The sequence below is a fragment of the Bos grunniens genome, chromosome 29, assembly GCF_055505025.1.
Source record: "Bos grunniens cultivar Pamir isolate PY7600 chromosome 29, Bosgru_T2T1.0, whole genome shotgun sequence".
NCBI classification, from domain to species: domain Eukaryota; kingdom Metazoa; phylum Chordata; class Mammalia; order Artiodactyla; family Bovidae; genus Bos; species Bos grunniens.
The window spans coordinates 2266063-2286105 of record NC_141193.1 but is presented as its reverse complement, the minus strand read 5'-3'; the positions used below and the strand labels follow the sequence as shown (position 1 = coordinate 2286105).

Genomic DNA, 20043 nt, shown 5'->3' with positions numbered 1-20043 from the left:
TCCAGGCGAGCTCACCATGAGCTGACTCTGCCTCCCCTCAGAGGCACCCTCCTCAGAAGCAGTGCCAGGACCCTCCCCTCAAGGGCTGCAGACTGGATTTGAGACCCTTGAGTTGAAAGGAAATATGAAAAATTGAATTCCTTTTATAAGCTGCCAAAGTCCTGTTTGCCTGGCGGGGAGGCCCCGAGATGTCTCACTTGGTATTTAGGACTATTTATCAGTCGTGGGGACTCGTGATAAAACAGCTTGTCTGGGAAACAGTCCAGTGATTCCTGCAGACCTTCCTGGGCTCTCCACACCCCTCACCTCTCTCAGGGTGCACCATGGTTAGGACAGCGGAGCTGGAGGCTGCAGGTGGCAGGATGCTTGGTGGAGGACGATCGAGGCTTGTAAAGGTCCATGAGAGCGTCATGGTGTGAGTGGCGGTAGCTCAGGGACCCGGCCGGGACTCGAGGAAGCTCCCAGAGAAGGGAGGGGAGTGCACGCCCCAGGCAGGAAGGCAGGATCTGTGGACTTGGGCCAGAACAACGTTTTGGGTGCTGCCACTAGACAAGACCATGAAGGAGCATCGCTGGAGCCCAGAGAGAGGAGCCCTGGGGCCTGGAGCGGTGGGGAGGAAGCATGGGTCACAGCTGAAAAAAAAACCCCGTAGGATCAACAAAAGAAGTGCGAAAGTTATACTCTGAAAGCTGGAAGACGTTCTTGAAAGACACGAGAGACGATCTAAATAAATGGAAAGATGTCTCCCACTCACGGACTGGAAGACTCAAGGCGGTCGAGATGCCGGTACTTCCCCGCACTGATCTACTGTTTCGGGGCAGAGCCTCTCAGAATCCCAGCTGGCTTATTTACAGAAATTGACAAGCTGATCCTAAAATTCACAGGGCAATTCAAGGGACCCAGAACAGCTACACAGTCTCAAGAAAGAAGAACGTAAGTTGAGGACCCACACTTTTTGATTTCAAAACTTACTACAAAGCTACAGTGGTCAGGGCAGTGTGGTACAGACATACACATCAATGGAACAGAACTGAGAATTCAGGAATAAACCCATACATTGATGGTCAATTGATTCTTGTTCAGAGTGTGTTCAACACCGTTCTTTGGGAAAAGTATAGACTTTACAACAAACGGTACTAAGAGAACCAAACGAAGCTAGAGTCCTACCTCACATCACACACAAAAATTAACTCCAATGGATCCCTAACCGGTATGTCAGAGCTAAAACTATAAAACTCCTAGATGAGAACGTGGGGATAAATCTTTGTGACTTTGGATTTGTGCTCTGTTACTTATACACAAGACCAAAAACACAAGTAACAAAAGGAAAAAAGTAGATAAATTGGATTTCATTAAAATTTTAAAGTTTTAAGAGCCCAAGGACACCATCAAGAACGTGAAAAAAACAACCCACAGATGAGAGGGACTTATATCTAGAATATTTCAAGAATTCTAACACTCCACGTGTGTGTATGCACAGTCACTCAGTCGTGTCCAACTCTGCAACCCTATGAACTATAGCCCGCCAGGTATGAGATTTCCCAGGTAGAAATACGGGAGTAGGTTGCCATTTCCTACTCCAAGGGATCTTCCCAACCCAGGGATCGAAAAACTGCGTCTCTTAAGTCCCCTGCGCTGGAAGGCAGACTTTTTTTTTTTTTTTTAATAACTGTGACACTTGGGAAGCTCAGTTACTCCATGGTAAAAAGATAAATAACCCAACCAAGAAATGGGCAAAAGATCTAACTAGGCATTTCATAAAAGAAGATAATACAGATGGCCAATAAGCACATACAAAGATGCTCGATATCATTAGCCATCAGGGAAGTGCAAGTCAAAACCACAGTGTGGTATCAAGTCACATCCACTAAGATGGTTAGGATGAAAATGAGAGGCAGTAACAAGTGTCGAGGAGGATGTGGGGCAATCAGAGCCTTCGAACAAAGCTGTGGGAACGCGAGACGGTGCAGCCACTTTGGAAAACAGTCTCAGAAGGTTAAACACTGGGCGACCTCACCACCCAGCAATGACACTCCTCCACGGATACCCGAGATAAATGAAAATACACACCCACAAAAAAGTTTGTACCCGAATGTCCATGACAACATACTCATAATAGCTAAGACGTGGAAAGAGCCCAAATGTCCATCCGTGAATGAACAGATAAATAAAATGTGGTTCAGCCATAAAAGAGAGTATTATTTGCCCATAACAGTGAATAAACCAAGGATGCAGGCTACAACATGATTGAACCTTGGAAACATTATGCTCAGTGAAAGAAGCCAGTCAGAAAGACCATACATCGTGAGGTTCCCTTTCTATAAAACCCAGAATAGGCAAATCCATACAGACAGAAGTGGCTCTGTGGCTGTCCGGGCTCGGGGAGTGGGAGGGGGAGCGGGCAGTGATGGCCAGAGGAGGCGGGGTTTCTTCCTGGGGCGCTGAACACGTCCTGGAACTCGTGGGGACGGTTGCACAACTCTGAACACACTAAAAACACTGAATAGTACATTTTTAACTGGGTGAATTCTATCTCAATAAAGCGGTTATAAAAACAAAAAAATCAAAACCAAAAATACACCAAACAAATAACCCCGCGGGGCACTAGCAGCGCCCAGCAGGCCCTGAGCACAGCAACGACGCCCCCACCCTCCCTGTCCCCAGCTCCAGCCTGCCCTTGAATGTGCTGGGGCCCAGGCAGCCCCCAAGGGCCCTGGGGCCCCCTGGCTCCTACCCACGTCTTGCTCCGGGGCTCCCAGGTTGGATGTTTCTCATGGTGAAGGCCCAAGGACAGGGAGCCAGAAGTCCTCTGCAGCTGGGGCGGGGGGTGGGGGGCCTGGAAGCCGCACAGCAGAGTTGGAGGCTCCCACGCCCCAGGGCCAAGCTGACGTGACTAAAGCTAAACAGACCCCATGCCACGGTGGGGTTATGGCCATGCCGTGCAGCGCGCAGAACCCCTCGCCAGCGATGGCAGCCGTGGGGAGGGGCGGGGAGCAAGCAGCCCCAAAGGTAATTTGCACACGGAGTTTATAGGGCCCCTCAGCTCTTTTAAACATATGCTTCGCTGATTATAAACAGCTGATGGCTCACAAGATTCAGATTTTCCAGCAAGGCTTCCAAAAAAAGATTACACTCCAAGCAGAGAAAGGTGACCGGGTGCTTTGCTGTGCACGTAAAAACCCAGCCATGTTCTCCAGCAGCTGCAGCCGCCCCAGTTGCCAGGCTCTGAGCGTGTCCCATCTGCAAAACGTTTGCTGCCATCGTGTCCTGAGGAAGGCTTGGGCCCCTGGTCATGGGCCTGGGGAGGGAGCTGGGTGGAGGAGAGGGAGCCCCTACCTCTGACCGGGTCCTCTGACTCCTCAGAGTGAGGCTGCCTGCCGGAGGCTTGCCTTCAGACCTGGTCCGGGGCTGAAACCCGGCCTGATGCTGCTCGGCTGCCCCCGTGGCTGGCGTCAGAGGGCAGACCCTGGAAAGGAAAGGATTCTGCTGAGGACGTGTGCAGGCGGGTCTGCTCGGTGCCTGCAAGAATGAAAGCCAGTGTGGACTGAGGAGGGGTTCCAGAGGCTCCCCAACTACGTAAAGAAGAATGTCATGTCAAGGGGAACAGTCAGCAAGCAGGGTGGCGTGGGTCCCTATCCTGGTCATCTGTTGGGGGATCCCAGGGGGAGGAGCATGGCTCCAGGGCGGGGCGCCTCGGGGGGTCCACGGCCCACACCACCCACACCGCCCTCCTGTCCAGTGAGCCCCGTGTCCACGGCCAGGCAGGCCCCCCATCTGAGCCGTGTGGTAGCCATGCAGACAGAGCCGTGTCCTGCACACTGAGGCCATGTGGTGGAGAGGGAAGGACAGACAGACAGATCCAGGATGCCCGGGGGCCCAAAGCTGGGCTCCGGCACCTGCTGCCTGTGGGGTGACCAGCAAGTCCCTTGACCTCACTGTGCCTCGGCTCCCCCATTGCCACAGTGGCTGTGACAGGATTAAATGAGCTACTACGTCTGGGCCTCCCAGACTGACCACCTTGAGCTGTTGGTAAAACAGACTTTCCTACGTGGAGGGGCCCCAGCCATGCCCATCCATCACTCTCTTGGGTCCAGGCTGCTCTGAAGCCTCACGGGGACTCCCAATTGGACACCAAGTGGGTGGCCTAGAACACCACCAGTGGGGGAGTCCTCGGAGGCAGGGGCTGCCCGGTGAGGCAGGGGCTCGGTCCCCACATGGGGTCCGTGTCCAGGGAGGCTCGTGCCCGACCGCCGGGGCTCTAACAGAACCCCGTCCATTCCTGCTGCTTCTGCCTTTTGTTCCAATGAGCACTAGTCTCTCCCAAAGACTCAGGAAGAGCAGAAAAATGGAGGGGGGCCCTTCGGTGCCCCGTCCACCCACAAAGGGCCTCCCGCTGCCCCCTCCACCAGCACGCCTGCTCCCCTTTCTCTGGGGCTGATGGAGGAGATGGCCATCAATGTTCATGGGCACAGAGAACACAGCCAGGACACAGCTGGCTGTTGAGGCTTCTCCCAGGCCTCCGTCCCTTGAGAACCAGCCATGTGGGACAAGACATTGAGGAGTTCGGGGTCCGTCCTCCAGCCCATAGGCCACAACTGAGGAACAGGAAGCTGCACCCATGGGAAGGATTGCAGGCAGGAGGAGAAGGGGAAGACAGGGGATGAGAAGGTTGGACAAAATGGTTGGATGGCATCACTGATTCAGTGGACACGAGCAAGCTCCAGGAGATGAAGGACAGGGAAGCCTGGTGTGCTGCCGTCCACAGGGCTGCTAAGCCTTGGACATGACTGAGCGACAGAACAACCACCACCCACGGGAAGCAAAAGGACCTATGTGCAGGTCCACAGCCAGGTCCCGAGGGCGGGGCACCAGGAAAGGAGGAGGGAAGAGGGCATGGGATCTGCGCTGGCCCCAGGCTCGTGTCCTGCAAGCTGGGCTGGGCTCAGACCCGCTCAGTGAGAAGACACCACAGTGACCTGGCCCCTTGATGCCCGGGAGCCCTGGAGGCTGGCGTGTCCTAAAGACCTGGACGTGGATATCCTCCGGGGGAGGAAGAGCCACTACAGTGGCTGGGTTAAAGTCAAGCTGTCAGCTTCTCCCCACCACAAGCACCATGTCACAAAGCCACCCCCCTGCTGGGACGGACTGCTTTCCGCTGCCCAGAGACCACCCACCGAGTTGAGAGTGCTCGTGGGACCTGCGTGGGGTGTGGTTCTCATGGGAACTCCAGGCTGATAGCCACTGGCCTGGAGGCAGAATTCCAATTCTAAGAGAGTAGAGATCTATGACTCGCCTACCTCGTAGGGCAGATATTCTGTCCCATCACAGCACGCTTTCTCCAGGGACTCAGCACCTTTCTGAAAGCTGTCAACCACCGGCGAAGCTGGCAGGCAGGCAGGCTGCACCCTCCGTGGTGCCCTGGCAAGTGTCAGCTTGAATCTGGCAAGGGTGGCTGTATCTGCTAGCTCCTGCCAAGTAACAAATTACCCTACAACCTCACAGCTTCACAAATGTTCACAAAGAGAGGAACACCTATAATCACACACATTTCTGGGGGTCAGGAACCCAGAAGCAGCTGGGTGGTTCTGGCTCAGGGTCTCTCAGGAGGCTGGAATCAGGACGTTGGCCAGGGCCACTGTCCTCTGATGGCTTGACTGGGACTGGAGGATCCGCTTCCAAGATGGTGCGCTCATGGGGCTGTTGGCCAGAGGGCCCTGTTCCCCACTGAGCGGACCCTTCCACGGGGATGCTTGGGTGTCCTTGCAACATGGTGGCTGGCTTTTTTTAGAGTCACTGATCCCAGGGAGGGCAAGCGTGGAGGAACGCATGCTCTGGCCTTGAAAGTCATGCTGTGTACCTGCCACCATTCTCTAGCTGTCAGAAGCAGACCACTAAGTCCAGACCAGAATCAGGGGGAAGGGAGGAGCCTCAAAAACCTCATGGATGGCTCTTAAAACCCCACAGCCACAGGGTACCAGAGTCAGATGGCCTTTTCTTCCCATTCCTGTCTTTTTGGTCCAAACTCCACCCGCAGCCCCTCACAGTCAATCAGCTTGCACCCACCCCTCATCTGAGGGCTGGTGGGTTTCCCTGCAGCTGACTGGCCCCTCAGCAGCACACTGAGGACATGGTGAATTCTCTGCAGTGATCTGTCCTCACCACAAATATCAGCTGAGGACCCTGTGATGGTTAAAAAACAATCCATAACCGCCAGAGATATGGGGATGGGACTTCTGGTCTGAACGCACGTTTCCCAGAACCTGAGAGAGCCTTGAAAGCCCTTTCCGGGGTGGCCTTGGCGCTGTCCACGTCCTCAGGCCCACCCAGCCCAAAGGGCCTGGAGATCAGGGATGAGTGATGGCTGTGGAAACGGCAGGCCTGGGCAGGAAGTGGGGGCAGGCACGCTCTGGGGTGGGATGCGCCGTGGGAAGAAGCTGCCTCTGGAAGGTAGTGATAAGAAAGGCCCTGTAGGCGACGGGTCTGGCAGGGCGCAGCTCACTTTGCTTTCCCACCCCCTATGCCTGGCGTGCAGCCAGGCCCAAGCAGGTGCTCAGGAGACAGCTGCTGAGCTAACCCGCGTCGAAGCGGGGGCCCTGGGGGAGTCGGGGTTGGCTCAGGGAGGCTTGGCCATGCAATGCCCAAACACACACACACACGGCACAGCTGCCCTCCTGATGGGAAGTGACCCACACCCCACGCTGCCACTCAGCAGGACCGCCTGCCCTCGAGACCCCCCACCCATCCGGCATCACGTTCTTGCTGACCCCAATTCAGGAAAGGAAATCTGCTCGTGAGGGAAGGCGGGACTGACCTGAGGGCAGCGTGATTGTCTAAAGGCACTTCCCCCACCCCATAATTCTACTCCTGTTTCCTTCTTAGAGAAGGGGTGCTGGGGGGGAGGCCCAAGAACATCCTGGAATTGGGAGGCGCAGGCCCCAGCTGGTCACACTTGGGCCCCACCCCGGGCCCAAGCAGCTAACATGGGCAGGGTACCAAGACGGCCATGCCTGTGGATGGATACCCCCCCAGGCCGTGGGGTGTCTCTGTAGCTGGGGGTAGGGGAGGTCTCTTAAGATTGTCCAGCTGACCCTTAACTTTCCCTCCAAACCCACCCTATGCTTTCCTGCAGCTCGCCCTTGGCCTCAGTCTCGGAGTCCTCCCTAAGCTGCCTCACACAGGAGCCCTTGGCCTGGCTGTTTCTTCCACCTCCGTGGCCACCACCTGCTGCCCAGGCTCCTGCCTCTCTCACTGGGCAATGCCGAGTCTCTCCACAGCCCTGCTGGGCCCCCTTGCCTCCCTGCCCACTCCAGTTCTCTCTCCATTCAGCAGCCAGAGTGATCTTTCCAGAAGGGAGACCTGAGCCTCACCACCTCTCTTCTCTCCCCAAGACTTTGCAGAGCTGACCCACACTGTACTTCATCCCCACCCTGGCCTGCAAGGCCACCCCGCCCTCGATGGGGCTGTCGAGCTCAGAAGTGCAGAACACAGGCCAGGGAGATTTGGGGGAAAGAGCAGTGGGTGGGGATGGGAGGGTCACAGAGCCCCCACCCAGGACAGCTGTGGGGGTGGGTGTTGCCCACAGCGAGTGCGCAGCTCTGAGAGGGACCCGGGGTGGGGGGGGGGCCGCCGTGGGCAGAGGATGTGGAGACTGTGGTCTCCACTGTCTTGGCAACTGCGTCAGGCACACAGGGAGACCCCAGGCTCTTCGGCCCTCTCTGCATTCCTGTTCACTTCTGGGAGCAGAGTGGGGAGAGGGGCCTCCCGGGGAAGATGGGGCTGAGCTGGCCACGTGGCCCTGGGCCTCTCTGCTTTGGAGGGAAGCAGCTCTCTGGGAACCTGGCTGAGCTGAAGCTGGTCCCACCCTGAGACTCTCGGGGTGGGGAGCGCTGGAGGCAAGCCGTGGCTCAGAGCACCCTCGGCGGGTCCTGCACCCCTGGCACTTGGTGAGGCTCCCACCCCCTTGCCCTCCCGGCCCCCGCGTTGAGGAGAACTGGTGTTTCCTCCGGGACTGGTGGGGCTCTGGGCCCCATCCGCACTTCTGTGCTGGCAAAAGCAGGAGAATTAGCTCAGCGACTTCCTCCCTTAATCCCCCGCCCCCATTCTAAATGCCTCAGAATCGAGAGAAAAGCCCAGTGGACATTCAGAGCCTAATTCTCTTCAGCCGTGAGTGCGTGTGCGTGCGTGCACTCGGGCGCAGGGGCCCGCAAGGAAACCTTCTGAACCTCAAATATCAGTGCCGGAGGGAGCAGCCCTCACCAGGGATGGATGAGATAAACCAGATGCCCTCTGTCACATGGGGAGCCAGAGTCAAGGCCGCCAGGTGCCCAGGCTCTCTGCCCCACGCCCACCCCGCAGTCTTGAGGGGTGCCACACCCCCAGGGCCTCCAGGACCAGGGAGCCCCTGTGGCTGTTCCGGGCTGGGGAGGGACCTCAGTATAACCCGGCAAGGAGCTGGCCATGCCTGGCACTCCCTTGCTGAATTCTGCCCATGTGCCTAAGGCCAGCTCCAGGCTCCCCTCCCCCGCTGCCCGCCTGGCAGCCCCCAGTCTGTCCCGGGCTGGCCTGGAGTCTGCCCAGCCTCACAGGCTTCTTCAGCCAATTCCCACGTGTCTCTTGTCTCCCGACGAGACAACAAACCCCTCTCAGTATCGGACTGTTTTCCTCTCTGTCTCCCCCAGAGGACCGGGGGAGGCGGGGCCGGGGGGCGCACAACAGGTGCGCCGGGCTGGCGGCAGCACCGGCTGATTGACAGCGCCCCATGTGCGGCGAGGGGGTGAGGGCTGAGCACACGGAACCACCCTTCCCCAGGCCGTGTCAGAAAGGACAGCAGCGGGCTCCAGGCCTGGCTGAAACATGGCCCCGGGGAGACGCTCACAGAGGCACACAAAATTGCGGTGCCCACGGCGTTCCTCCGCAAGCTGGTCTGTGAGGGGACAGTCCGAGGGCCTGTGGTCTCAGGGCCTGAGGTGAGAGGGCACACGGGTGCGAGCCCCGTCACGGGAAACCACGCACGCACGGATTCAGCCACTCCTGCAATGCGCCCCGCCCAGGCACACAATTAGAAGCCCATGTTTGTGAGGCATAAGGTCAAGTCAATTTTAAGGATTTTTAAAAATCAGTTTTCAAAACTTATGGTTCCCAAAGGGGGAAGCAGGAGAGGGATAAATTAGGAGTTTGAGATCAGCAGATAGAACTACTATATTTAAAATATATAAACAAAAAGGACCTATTGTACAACACAGGGAACTATACTCCGTATCTTGTAATAACCTAGAGTGGAAAAGAATCCGAAAAAGAGCATATACACACACACATCTGAACCACGTTGCTGTACACCAGAAACTCACATAACCTTATAAATTAACTTCAATGAAAAAACATCAGCTTTCAAGACGAAAGTCTAATCAACGTGCTTTGTCAGTCTTTGCTGGGAAGAGGTGGGCACCATTTTAAGTGGATTTGTTTTACATGACTTTTCATCTCATGCTTAACATCCTTGGATTAAAAGCAAACCCCAAACCAAGATCTAAAAGTTGGGAAAAAGCTGGCATTCATGAGTGACGACTAGAGGGGTCAAACCTGGTACTTCCTACGACAGAGCTAAGGAAAGCAACCCAGGGATCACCGGTTCTGACAAAGGAGAATATCCAGAGCACTTGGAGAATTTCTTTTCTGTCTTTCCTTCTGGAATGTAAACCCCACACAGGCAGGGATTTTTGTTCTGTAGAAATCTCTGAAATTGCTCTGAAGTCCTGGGGCTCCTGCGCCCCTGATATTTGGGGGTGGGTGGGGATGGACAGACCTCAGGGTGTCCGGGGAAGGGGCCCTACCTCCCACAGAGAGCTGTGGGAGGCCCCAGAGGCAGAGGTCTGAACCGGATCCTGCTTGCTCGGAGCAGGAAGAGCCGCTGCCTGGGGGCACATTGGGCCTGCTGTCCTTGCCTTGCTTTTCTGTGTGTTCCCTCTATTCCTGTCTTGGCAGCTTTGTGAAGCTGGTAGCAACACCTCCATGTTTCAAGTAGGGGTCTCAGCATGGCAGCTTGCGGCCCAGGATGCCAGTCCCTTCCCGCCACTCTTGGCCAGTGAAGAGGGTCACCCCTGGGGAGTGTGGACAACGAGGCAGAGCAGGCATAGGAGGCCAGAGAGTGGGGTGGCACCACTTGTGAGCCTAGACTCCAAGCCCCTGGAGCCTTCTCCATTGTCCCATTAGACTTTACTCATAAAACACAAGTTTCAAGATGAAATAATAATTTCAAGATGGTGACAAAAGAGTATTAAACTCAAAGCATGGGGCCCTCTGAGTACAGAGACCCTGGTGGTTGGTATTTGACCTCCCAGCAAGGGTGGATGACCCTCTGAATCAAGTGCTCCAACCTGGCTTTTGGCTGGGATGGAGATGAGGGGGCCAGGGAGATGGCCAATCTGGTCAGTTTCTGAAGATCCAAGAGCAAGCTGTCTATTCTGAAAAGACTAAACCATTTTCCCTTTCTTCTCTAGCCTGAATCACAAGATAAAACCAGACAGTCGCTCTTGGAGAGATTCCTGGCTCTTTTCAAAGCAGTTGAGATGAACGCCCTTGTTGCATGCCTTGGGTGTGGGGACAACTGCCCACTCAACCCTGGGTGGAAGGCCAGGGGTAACAACTTCGGAGAACACCCTTAGAGTTCCATGTCCCTAGACTGTTTTTGCAATTGGAATGGGAGGTTCACATTGCCCCAGGCTTGCTGGTAACACCTCAGCAGAGCAAGAGCTCCATGAAGACAGGGTTTCTCACTGAAGTTTTGGTAGGTGCCTGGCACCAGGGAGGAGCTCCATAGACATGAGGATGAAGGGATGGATGGAGGGAAGGATGGAGGGAAGGAAAGAGAGGGTGGGTGAATGGATGAGCCAATGGGTAGGTGAACAGACGATTGGGTGGTTAGGTGGTGGTGGGTGGAAGGATGGTTGGTAGGGGAGGCAGTCAAGAGACAAAGCCAGGACCCCCCTTCAGGTTCTGGAGGACTAGGAGGAGAAGGAGGAGGTCTCATACAGAGTAGTCAGGGTCCAGGAGGAAGGCCAAACACGTGGGCCACCTCAGCCTTGCCAGCTCCCACAGGGTGGCCTGGGCAAGTCGTGGCGTCTTCCTCACAGGGTCTCCTGAAGACGAAGGAGCAGAGCTCCCAAGAGAGGTTCACCCCCAAGGGAGAGGGAGGTGCGCTCCCCGAGCAGCCACACGGGAGCCCGTGCACCCCGCTCACCTGCCCGCTCGGACCCTGGGGAGGGCTGCACAGAGGGCCAGACCCTTGTGGAAAGCCACAGATGTTCCTCAGGGTCACTCCGGGGTGCACGGCTACACATGAGGGGTAAGCTGGGCGCTGAGTGCGCCGCGGGCGGGGAACAGAATCCGATCGCAAGGGTGGACGCTCAGACCGCTGGGGTGGGGGTGGGGTGAAGGTGGGGGTGGATCAGCATAGCGTCTGGGCGGACTGGGCGGGGTGTGGCACGTGGCGCTGGGCTCGCCCGGCCAATGCGAGCCTGGGTGGCATCGGCATCAGCCCTCTCAGCCAATGGCAGAGCGCGGCACACCGCTTTCCACACCGCGGCCAATCCGCGCAGCGGCACGTGGCACGCCCGCCCCTGCAGGCTATCCAATCAGCTGCGGGGTGGCTGCCACATCTACCCCAGTCGGGGGCCACTGCAGCCACTCTGTAGACGGTCGCTGCGCCCTGCACGCGCAGCAGCTCGCGCAGCTCTCTCCTCCCAGCCGCGGGTCCCCTCAGTGCCGCGCTCTCTTCGCGGCCACGCTCTTCACGACTTGGCTCTTCTCAGGCCGCGGTCCTTGGGCCGCGCTCTGCTCAGGCTGCGCTCGTCTCTTCAAGATGCTCCTCTGGCCGCGCACTCCACAGCCGCAGTCACCTCAGTGCCGTGCTCCTCACGCCGCTCTCCCTTCAGCGCACTTCGCAGGCTGCGCTCTCCTCACCGAGAAGCCCCTCCGGCCGCTCTCCTCACGGCTGCGCTCACCTCAGTGCCGCGGTCTCCTCACCGAGTCGCCGCTCTGGCCGCGCTCCTCATGGCTGCGCTCCTCACGGCTGTGCTCACCTCAGTGTCGCGCTCTCCTCACCGAGTCGCCGCCGCTCCGGCCGCGCTCCTCACGGCTGCGGTCCTCACGGCTGCGCTCACCTCAGTGCCGCGGTCTCCTCATGAAGACGCCCCTCTGGCGGCGCTCCTCACGGCCGCGCTCCTCACGGCTGCGCTCACCTCACCGAGTCGCCGCTCCTCACGGCCGCGCTCCTCACGGCTGCGCTCACCTCACCGAGTCGCCGCTCCTCACGGCCGCGCTCCTCACGGCTGCGCTCACCTCACCGAGTCGCCGCTCCTCACGGCCGCGCTCCTCACGGCTGCGCTCACCTCACCGAGTCGCCGCTCCGACCGCGCTCCTCACGGCTGCGCTTACCTTAGTGCCGCCGTCTTCGTGGCCACGATCTCCTCACAGCCGTCTGGGCTCACAGTGCTCTGGGCGTGGTCCGCCTGGCGGCGCGGGGACTGGCAATCGCCGACTAGCCGAGGTGAGCTCAGTGTCTCGTGGGTGGGTGGTAGGCGGCTAGGTCGCCACGGTCGCCCGGGCAGAGCCGGGCAGGCGCTCGCTGTTCGCTGTGCGCCTACGTGGGTGCAAGAACCGCGTCGTGCTTCCGAGTCAGGGACGCAGGATCGAGAATGGGAGGAGAGTCAGGGTCCGAGTCCAGGGCTGGACCTGTGTCTGGAGGCCACCTCGCCGTTCTGCTTCGGGGACCCAGGTCCGAGTCCCGGTCTCGGTGCGGGTCGGGGCTCCGAGTCCGTGATCGGATCCGGGTCTGTTCGCGCCTTAAGATCGGAATTCTGAGTCGCGTAGCTGAGTCCACCTCACGGCTCTTGCGTGTGGGGTCCGAGTCAGGGGTCGGAGTCCGCGACTGGAGTCCGCCTCACGGTCTACGTCGGTGATCTAAGGGGCCGAGGGCCTGGGACAGAACCCCGTTGAGTCCAGGGTCCGAGGCTGAGGCGGGGGTCAGGGTGAGTGTGTGGTGTCCGCCCTGTGGTTCTGGGCGCCCTGGAGGCCGAGTCGGGATCCGATTCCATGGAAGCGCTCCAGGGCGGTCGTCCCAGTTGGGGACTCGAGCCCGAGGCAGGGATCTGTGTCTGGGTTGGGATTTGCGGCTGCGAGTCGGAGATCGGAGTTGCGGTTAGAAGTCCGGGCTGGGAATCCGAGCCAAGAGTTTCTAGGTGCAGTGGAAATTCTGAGTCAAAGGTCGGTCGCGATTTTGGGGTCAGGATCTCAGGTCCAGGTTGGGTTGGGGTGGGGTGGGAGGAGGGAATAGAAATTGTGGCCACAGAAGTTGTGGCGATGGAGGTTGATGACTCAGGTCAGGGGTTTCAGTGTGGGCAGTAGCTGGGACAGTCTCACTGCCACCCCCCACTGCTCCTCTGGTGCCTTTTCTGTAAAATAGAGGTTAAGTGCCTTCCCATAGGACTGTTCTGGGGATGAGAGAGAATCATTCATCCACACAGAATACTTTTGACCTAGATTGAGTGTTGCAAAGTACAAGAATGTTGCTAGTAATAGTAAAAACTACATTTGAGGTGTGTTTCCCAGTCCCTTTCCTGGTTGCCTCACGCCTGTCTGGGCAGAGAGCTCCCAGAAGGGACATTTCTGGTCTGTTCTCCACTGCCTAACCAGGAGCCTGATATACAACCTTGCTCAGGCAATACTCCTTGAAGGAAAGCAGGCAGGCAGGATTAACCAGATTTCTATGGTGTCTCAAATGATCCATTTCTGCACCTGTTTTCCAGATACTCACTAGGAGAAAAATTTAAGGATTGAGTTGCTTGATTACAGTTCTATTTTAATGTGTTTCCAAACATGTTGAAGAGAAAAGTGGGCCTGTTTCAGGATTTATGCTCCAGCTAGAGGGATCTTTTTAAATTGTGAATCAGAGCATGTCCAAATTCAAATAAGGAAAGCACAGGAAAATTATGAACTATTTCCCTTATTAACATAGGTGCAGAACTCCCATGTACAGCATTAGCTAACTGAATCCAACAGTATATTAAACAATTCTTAAACAAGTGGGATTTCTCCTAGGAATGCAAATATGATCCAGTATCAGAAATTCTATCCATGTAATTCACCACATTAAGAAACTAAAGGAGAGAAACCATATGGTTCTCAATAGAGGCAGAAAAACTATATGATAAAGCTTAATGCCTTTTATGATTTGGGGGAGGGCACCATTAACTAGCTAAGACTAGAAGGGAACTTCCCTAAACTGATACAAGTCATATACAGAAACTTTACTTTTCAACAAACTCAACAGAGAAAACGAAAGTGTATAGTTCCTTTAAGATAAGGAGTACACTTGGGATGCCATCCTGGCCATCCCCCAGTACAGGAAAAGCAAAGGAAATGTAAGGAGAGAGCTAAAGAGAAAGACAAAACTGCTGATCGAAGTTAGATTGTTTGTGTCAGGGTTCTTAAACATTTTTGTTTTAGGACCCTTTGTACTTTTAAAAATTACTGAAGTCCCTAAAGAGCTTTTGTTAATATGGGTTGCATCTGCTGATAGTTACCTTCTTAGAATTTAAAACTGAGAAATGCTTAAAACATAGGATAGTACAAGCACATATTCCAGTGGGGTCCTGCTGCCTCTGGAAAACTCTTTAACTTTTTGAGAGTAGAAACAGAAGAGGCAAACGTTGTCTGAGTAGTATCATGAAAATAGTTTGGGCTCTGAGAAAGCATTTCAAGGGGCTCTCTGGGGGTCCTTGGACCACACTCCGAAAACTACTGAGCTACATGGGAAAAAAATTCAACTTTAGGCTCTAAAAGAGACTTCAGCAAAGTTTTTGGATATAAGATCAATGTACCCCCTGCCCAAAGCATTTTTCTTTAGCTGGTAGTGAATAATTTAAAAGCATGTTAGCAGCTAAGGTAGAAATTAGTATAGCAGCAAAGTTTATATTAGGTCTTTGGAATTAACAAAAAAGGCTTTTATGAAGAAAATTTTAAAATTTAATTGAAGGATAAAATTTTATTGAAGATCTTTGATACGGAGAGACATTCTGTTCTCTTGGATGGGGCAGCTTAGCACTAGAGAGATGTCAGGTTTTTCCAAATCTGTAAACTCAATACAACTCTGGTTAAATTTCTAGTTGGAGCTTTTGAGGAACTTGACAAACATATTCTAAAGTGTATGTGAAAGAAAAAGATCTACAAACACCAAGTGAACTTTGGAAAAGGAGAACAGAGAAGGCCTTGTACCAGCAGATCCTGGGGCATATTCCAAGCCTCAGTAATTGGAATGGTGGGAGACAGAGGCCCAGAAGAAACTTCAAAGGCAGCCCTGCATCTAAAGGGAGGTGGCATGAAATAGAGGTGGCACCACAGACTATTGAGAAGATGGTATTGGGAAAGTTAGCCCTAAATGGAGAAATATAAGTGTGGATTCCTATGTGATCCCCTGGAAAAACAGGCTCCACAGGCACTTAAAGATTTACAGCTAAAAAGTACTTGACATTTGTGTAGTAGGAGGAAACTATGAAGAATTTCATGGCGCAGGGTGGCCTTGGGATCTTATTCAGGACCCGGAAAGCACAAACCTCAAGACTAAAATTTATGAACTTGAATACATGCTAATTATCTGTTAAATAAATCCATCATGGCAAAGGTCAAAACTATTTTCATAATAGTGTCTTCCCTTTTTTCACTCTTACTTGCGTTACTCTGCTCAGGTTATAGATGACATATTACAAGATATTTGAGACAAATATAATTGATGAGGAGACAATGGCTAAAATACACCAAAAGTCTCACAAATCAATAAGAAAAAGACAAAAAGCCCCAAAGAAAAGTGGGCAAAATATATTAGTTGACTTTTTGCAGGAGGGTTAACAACTATGTGAAAAGATGCTCAAGCTTATCAATAATCAGATAAAGGCAAACAAAAGCAATAGATATTCATTTGAGAAGAATTAGAAAGTAGGATAATGCCAGTGTTGGCAGAAATGCAGGAAACAAGCCTCCTGTGTGTTGCAGGTGGGAATAGAGACAGGCACAGGCATTCTGGAGAGCCATCCAGCACTTCTTCCTTAAATAAAATATTCAATACCTGCAACCTAGCAGTTTCCCTCCCGGGTAAACAGTGAGAGCAGTTCTCACCAGAACAAGAGGCTGTGTGTGTGCATACTCTGTGCAGCCTGGCCTGTGGGGGTGGGGAGTTGGAACCTGGCGCTGTGGCTACTAGGAAGGACTGGATGTACACCTCACAAAATGGAGACGTGTGCACACGTGACACTGAGGGACACAAATGCCGAACAGAACAAGGGGCCTCAATATACAGTTCTGTATTTAAATCACAATTACACACCATCCAGACATGCAAGAAGACACTACATGCATCACCAGGGCACGTGCGCACAGTGATAAATAAATTACCCTGGAGCAGCTGTTTACAGTGGAAGGAGAGGAGGACAGAGAACAGCTTTAAATAGAAAATCAAAAAGAACACAGGGATGCCTCCCACAGACCATTATGGGGTGACAGTGTTTCATGAATTTAGGGCTGTGAATAATCCCATGTCCTATGCAGTAGAGTCCCCAAAGCCAAGAACAAACGAATGAATGTGTGTCCTATACCTCCTCTACCAGGCATCCTCAGTAGCTTCTATTTTCAGGAAATTAAATTCAAATTCCATGAGGCTTTACAAGATCTGCCCTGCCTACTGTCTTTCTCCCTCTCTGAGCTCCCATCACACCAGCCTTCTACCTATTTCTCCAACCAGCCAAGTGCCTCAGGGCCTTTGCACCAGCTACTTCTGCCTGGCTCCTTCTTCCCTGTGATCTTCCCATGACAGTTTCTTCTCCTCCTTGAGGTATCACCTGAAATGCTGCTTGTCAAAGAGACCTCTGCCATTTTAGTTGGCCCCTCCAGTCACTTGCTAGGTGACCACTACATTTCAAGCTTCTGTAGGCATAGACTACGCCACAGTATTTTCTGTCCTTAGGCATCTACTTATTTGTTGCCTGCTGGTCTCCTCCACCGGAAGGGAGGCCCCATGAGAGCGTGTCTGTCTTTTCTACAGGGTCTGCACACGGCGGGGTACGTCATGCATTTCTGTTGAATGGCTTCATTGATTTGTTGAATGAAGGAAGAGGCCAGGCCAGCAAAGTGTGCATCCATTTTCAGAACGCAGTGAGAAAGTACACAGCATGTCAGAATCTCAGCCCCACAGACCAAGGGTTTCTTAACTGCCATACTGGTGACATTTGGGGCCAGACCATTCTTTCTGGTAGGGGGGCTGACCTTTGTCCTTTGGCTATCATAGGATGTTTAGCAGCTTGCCTGGCCTCTACATCCAATAGATACCAGCAGCACCTCCACACTTGTAATTGTCAAAAATGTCTCCAAACATTGCCATATATCCCCTGGGGGGCACCCTAGGTGAGTCCTGCTGTGTGAGACTAGCTCTGGGGGCCGGGCTGATCTCTGATCTGGCCCTTTAAATGAAGCAAGCCCTGACCTACATCCTGCCATATCCATCATACACAGTTCACCCTCTTCTGAGACCCTGACCCAGGCTCGGCCAATTGGAGAACGCCCTTCCCTGGCTAACCGTGTAATTCTAGGTTGGCAGGTGCCTCCATCCCAAGGCTGTGGGCTGCCACCTGGGGCTTTAGTTGGAACTGTCTTTAAGCTGCAGTCCCTAAGCCATTTCTAGCATAGGCACCTGTGACTTGTTTTAATTAGAGGTGACCTGGGTAGAGGCTGAATGGCCCTCTCACCTTTTCCAGTTAGCACAGACTGATGAGTGATTAGCTCTTGATAGACAGCAGACCCAGAAGATTTGCAATAAGCCCTGTGAGGAGGAGGCATCTGAGGGGGCTTCAGAGCAGGCCTGGTATTGGTGGGGCAAGGGGGAGGGACTGGCCCCCAGCACTGTCCTTCCTTCTCGAGCCATTGCTGTGTTCCTCCCTGCTGGCAGGCCCTACAGAATTGGGTCACTGATGGGCACCTGGATGAACCAAAGTTCTGATCAGATCAGGATGGTACAAGAATCCCAGAACTGGAGTTTGTACCTGCTCCCCAGCCGCTCCATCTGGGGAACTAAAGCCTTATTCTGGGAGCCTTTCCTTGGGCTGGGCGAGGCCCTTGTTTGCAATTTAAATGTGGCCTCCTTTATGGAAGAATCTTTGCTGCTTCGAAAAGCTTTGGGCTAGGACTCACCCTCCCCAGCAGCCAGGCTTTAGCCTGGAGAAGAAACTGATCTAATAGCCTTTTCTCCTGCTAATTGTAGCAATTAGTGTTATAGAATGAGGACTCCCCGGGGGGCCAGTGCCCTGCACACAAGCCTATCCCCAGCTCAGGCCCACGCCCAACTCCTCAGGCCATTGCCCAGACAGAGGGGGCCCCTACCAAGGCTCTGGCTGGGCTTCAGGGTAGAGATGGGGGTGGGAGAGAGGGCCAGGGCCATTGGGTGCCCAGGCCAGCTGTGGCAAGTGTGCACCAGAGCAGTTCAGTCCAGAGGCCACATAGGTGACCCTGGGCTGTGAATAGGGCCCGATGGGAGCAGAGAGCCAGATTGTGTCTGCCTGAGTGTATGTCCAGGAGGGCAGAGGTGAGGAATAGCTGATGGTGTGACAGGAAGTAGTCTTGGGCAAATTACTTTTATAGAGTGGGGAGCCATTTCCCAGTGTGGCCCACTTGCTCCCTCCAACAAGGGAGCCCCTCTTCCTTCATTCCGCTTGCTTACGGAGCCTGTTTCTGCTGTGCTGTTCTGGGACATTGTAGCAGGCCCCCGCAGAGCCCGCCTGCACTCCAGGCCATATACAGCAAGTGTTCTGCCACCTACACAGCACTTGCCCAGGCAGTAGATTCTGTCTGAGAGTCAGGGCAGCCATCATTGCCATTTTATAGATTGAGTCATTGAAAAGATCTTTGTTGAAAACTCACCAGGCAGTCAGAATTCGATAGGAACAGGAACTGAGCAGCCCCTGTGCTCATGGGGCTTGTGGTCCAGTGGGCAGAGAAGCTGCCCACTGTGTGCATTTGTGTTTTACAGCATCCCGAGGGGAGTGCTCTGAGGGTGGGAACACACAGGGGTTTCATGACAGGGGCCACCTGGAACAGGGTCTGTACCAGGAATTAGTCTGGGGTTCTAAAAGTTCCCTTGGGGAAATGGGGGCGGAGCAGCTGGACAAGAGCTGAAGGCAAAGGGCCCCCTGGTGGAGGGAGCCCGTGAGCCAAAAGGTCCAAAAGAGGCCAGACATGGGAAACAAGCGAAGAGGAGGGAGCTGTAGGTGGACGCTGAGCCAGCTAGGCCACCCTGCTGCTGACTTTGGCCTTGTTCTAAGAGTGCTGAGAGCCACTGAAAGGTTCCACATAGAGAGTGGCCCACTGGGATTCTCATTCTGAAATGATCCCCCTCCTCTGAGTGGAGAAGGTACTGGAAGGGGACAGAGGCCCTGCAATGCTAGAGACTGTGGCCTGCCTGGGCAGGGGTGAAGGGAGCAGAGAGAAGCAGAACTCTTCCAAAGATCTCAGGGTGAAAACACTCTGGCCTGGTGTTGGACTGACTTGGGCAGCTAGGAAGGGGAAGTGCTGGGAATGATTCTGGGGTTTCTGGCTTTCATGGCAAGGGTGGATGGTAGGGATCTTTGTGGGAGCAAACAGTGTCTTGGTGCTGTCAAGTGTGGAATGACAGAGATTGTGGAAAGACACTGTGGGGCTGGTGACTGGAATGTAGGTCTGAAGCACGAGGGCCAAACTGAAGACACGTTTTGAAATCAGGGACCCACAGACAGTGCTGGAAGCTGCAGGTGCTGCTCACGGAAGTGTTTTGGAGAGCAAAGGGAAGCCAGTCCTGAGGAGATCAGGTGTTAACCACCAGGCCAGAAGGGAGAGCCTATAAAGAAGATTGAGGATAGAACCACAGTGGTGCAGGAAAGCCAAGAGACCAGGAAGAGGGGAAGGTCACCTGCCCAGGGACTGTGTCCCCTGCAGAGCCCAGACTGAAATCAGAGTTCCTGGTCCTCTGAC

At 54.2% G+C, this 20043-nt stretch overlaps 1 protein-coding gene across 8 annotated transcripts in view; it reads right to left on the bottom strand.

The window, feature by feature from the left end:
• Positions 1-20043, bottom strand: part of KCNQ1 (potassium voltage-gated channel subfamily Q member 1) — a 380089-nt gene that overhangs the window by 137124 nt on the left and 222922 nt on the right. Inside the window, exon 12 of one of the 8 annotated variants that reach the window (XM_086383880.1) lies at positions 1655-3466. The exons of 6 other annotated variants lie outside the window; for them this stretch is intronic. In XM_086383880.1, coding sequence (XP_086240006.1) covers positions 3049-3466 — 418 coding nt within the window. In that variant the 3' untranslated portion in view covers positions 1655-3048. Of the gene's footprint in view, positions 1-1654; positions 3467-13020; positions 13232-20043 lie in introns of those variants that run through there. One more of the 8 variants, XM_086383883.1, reaches the window with a different exon arrangement.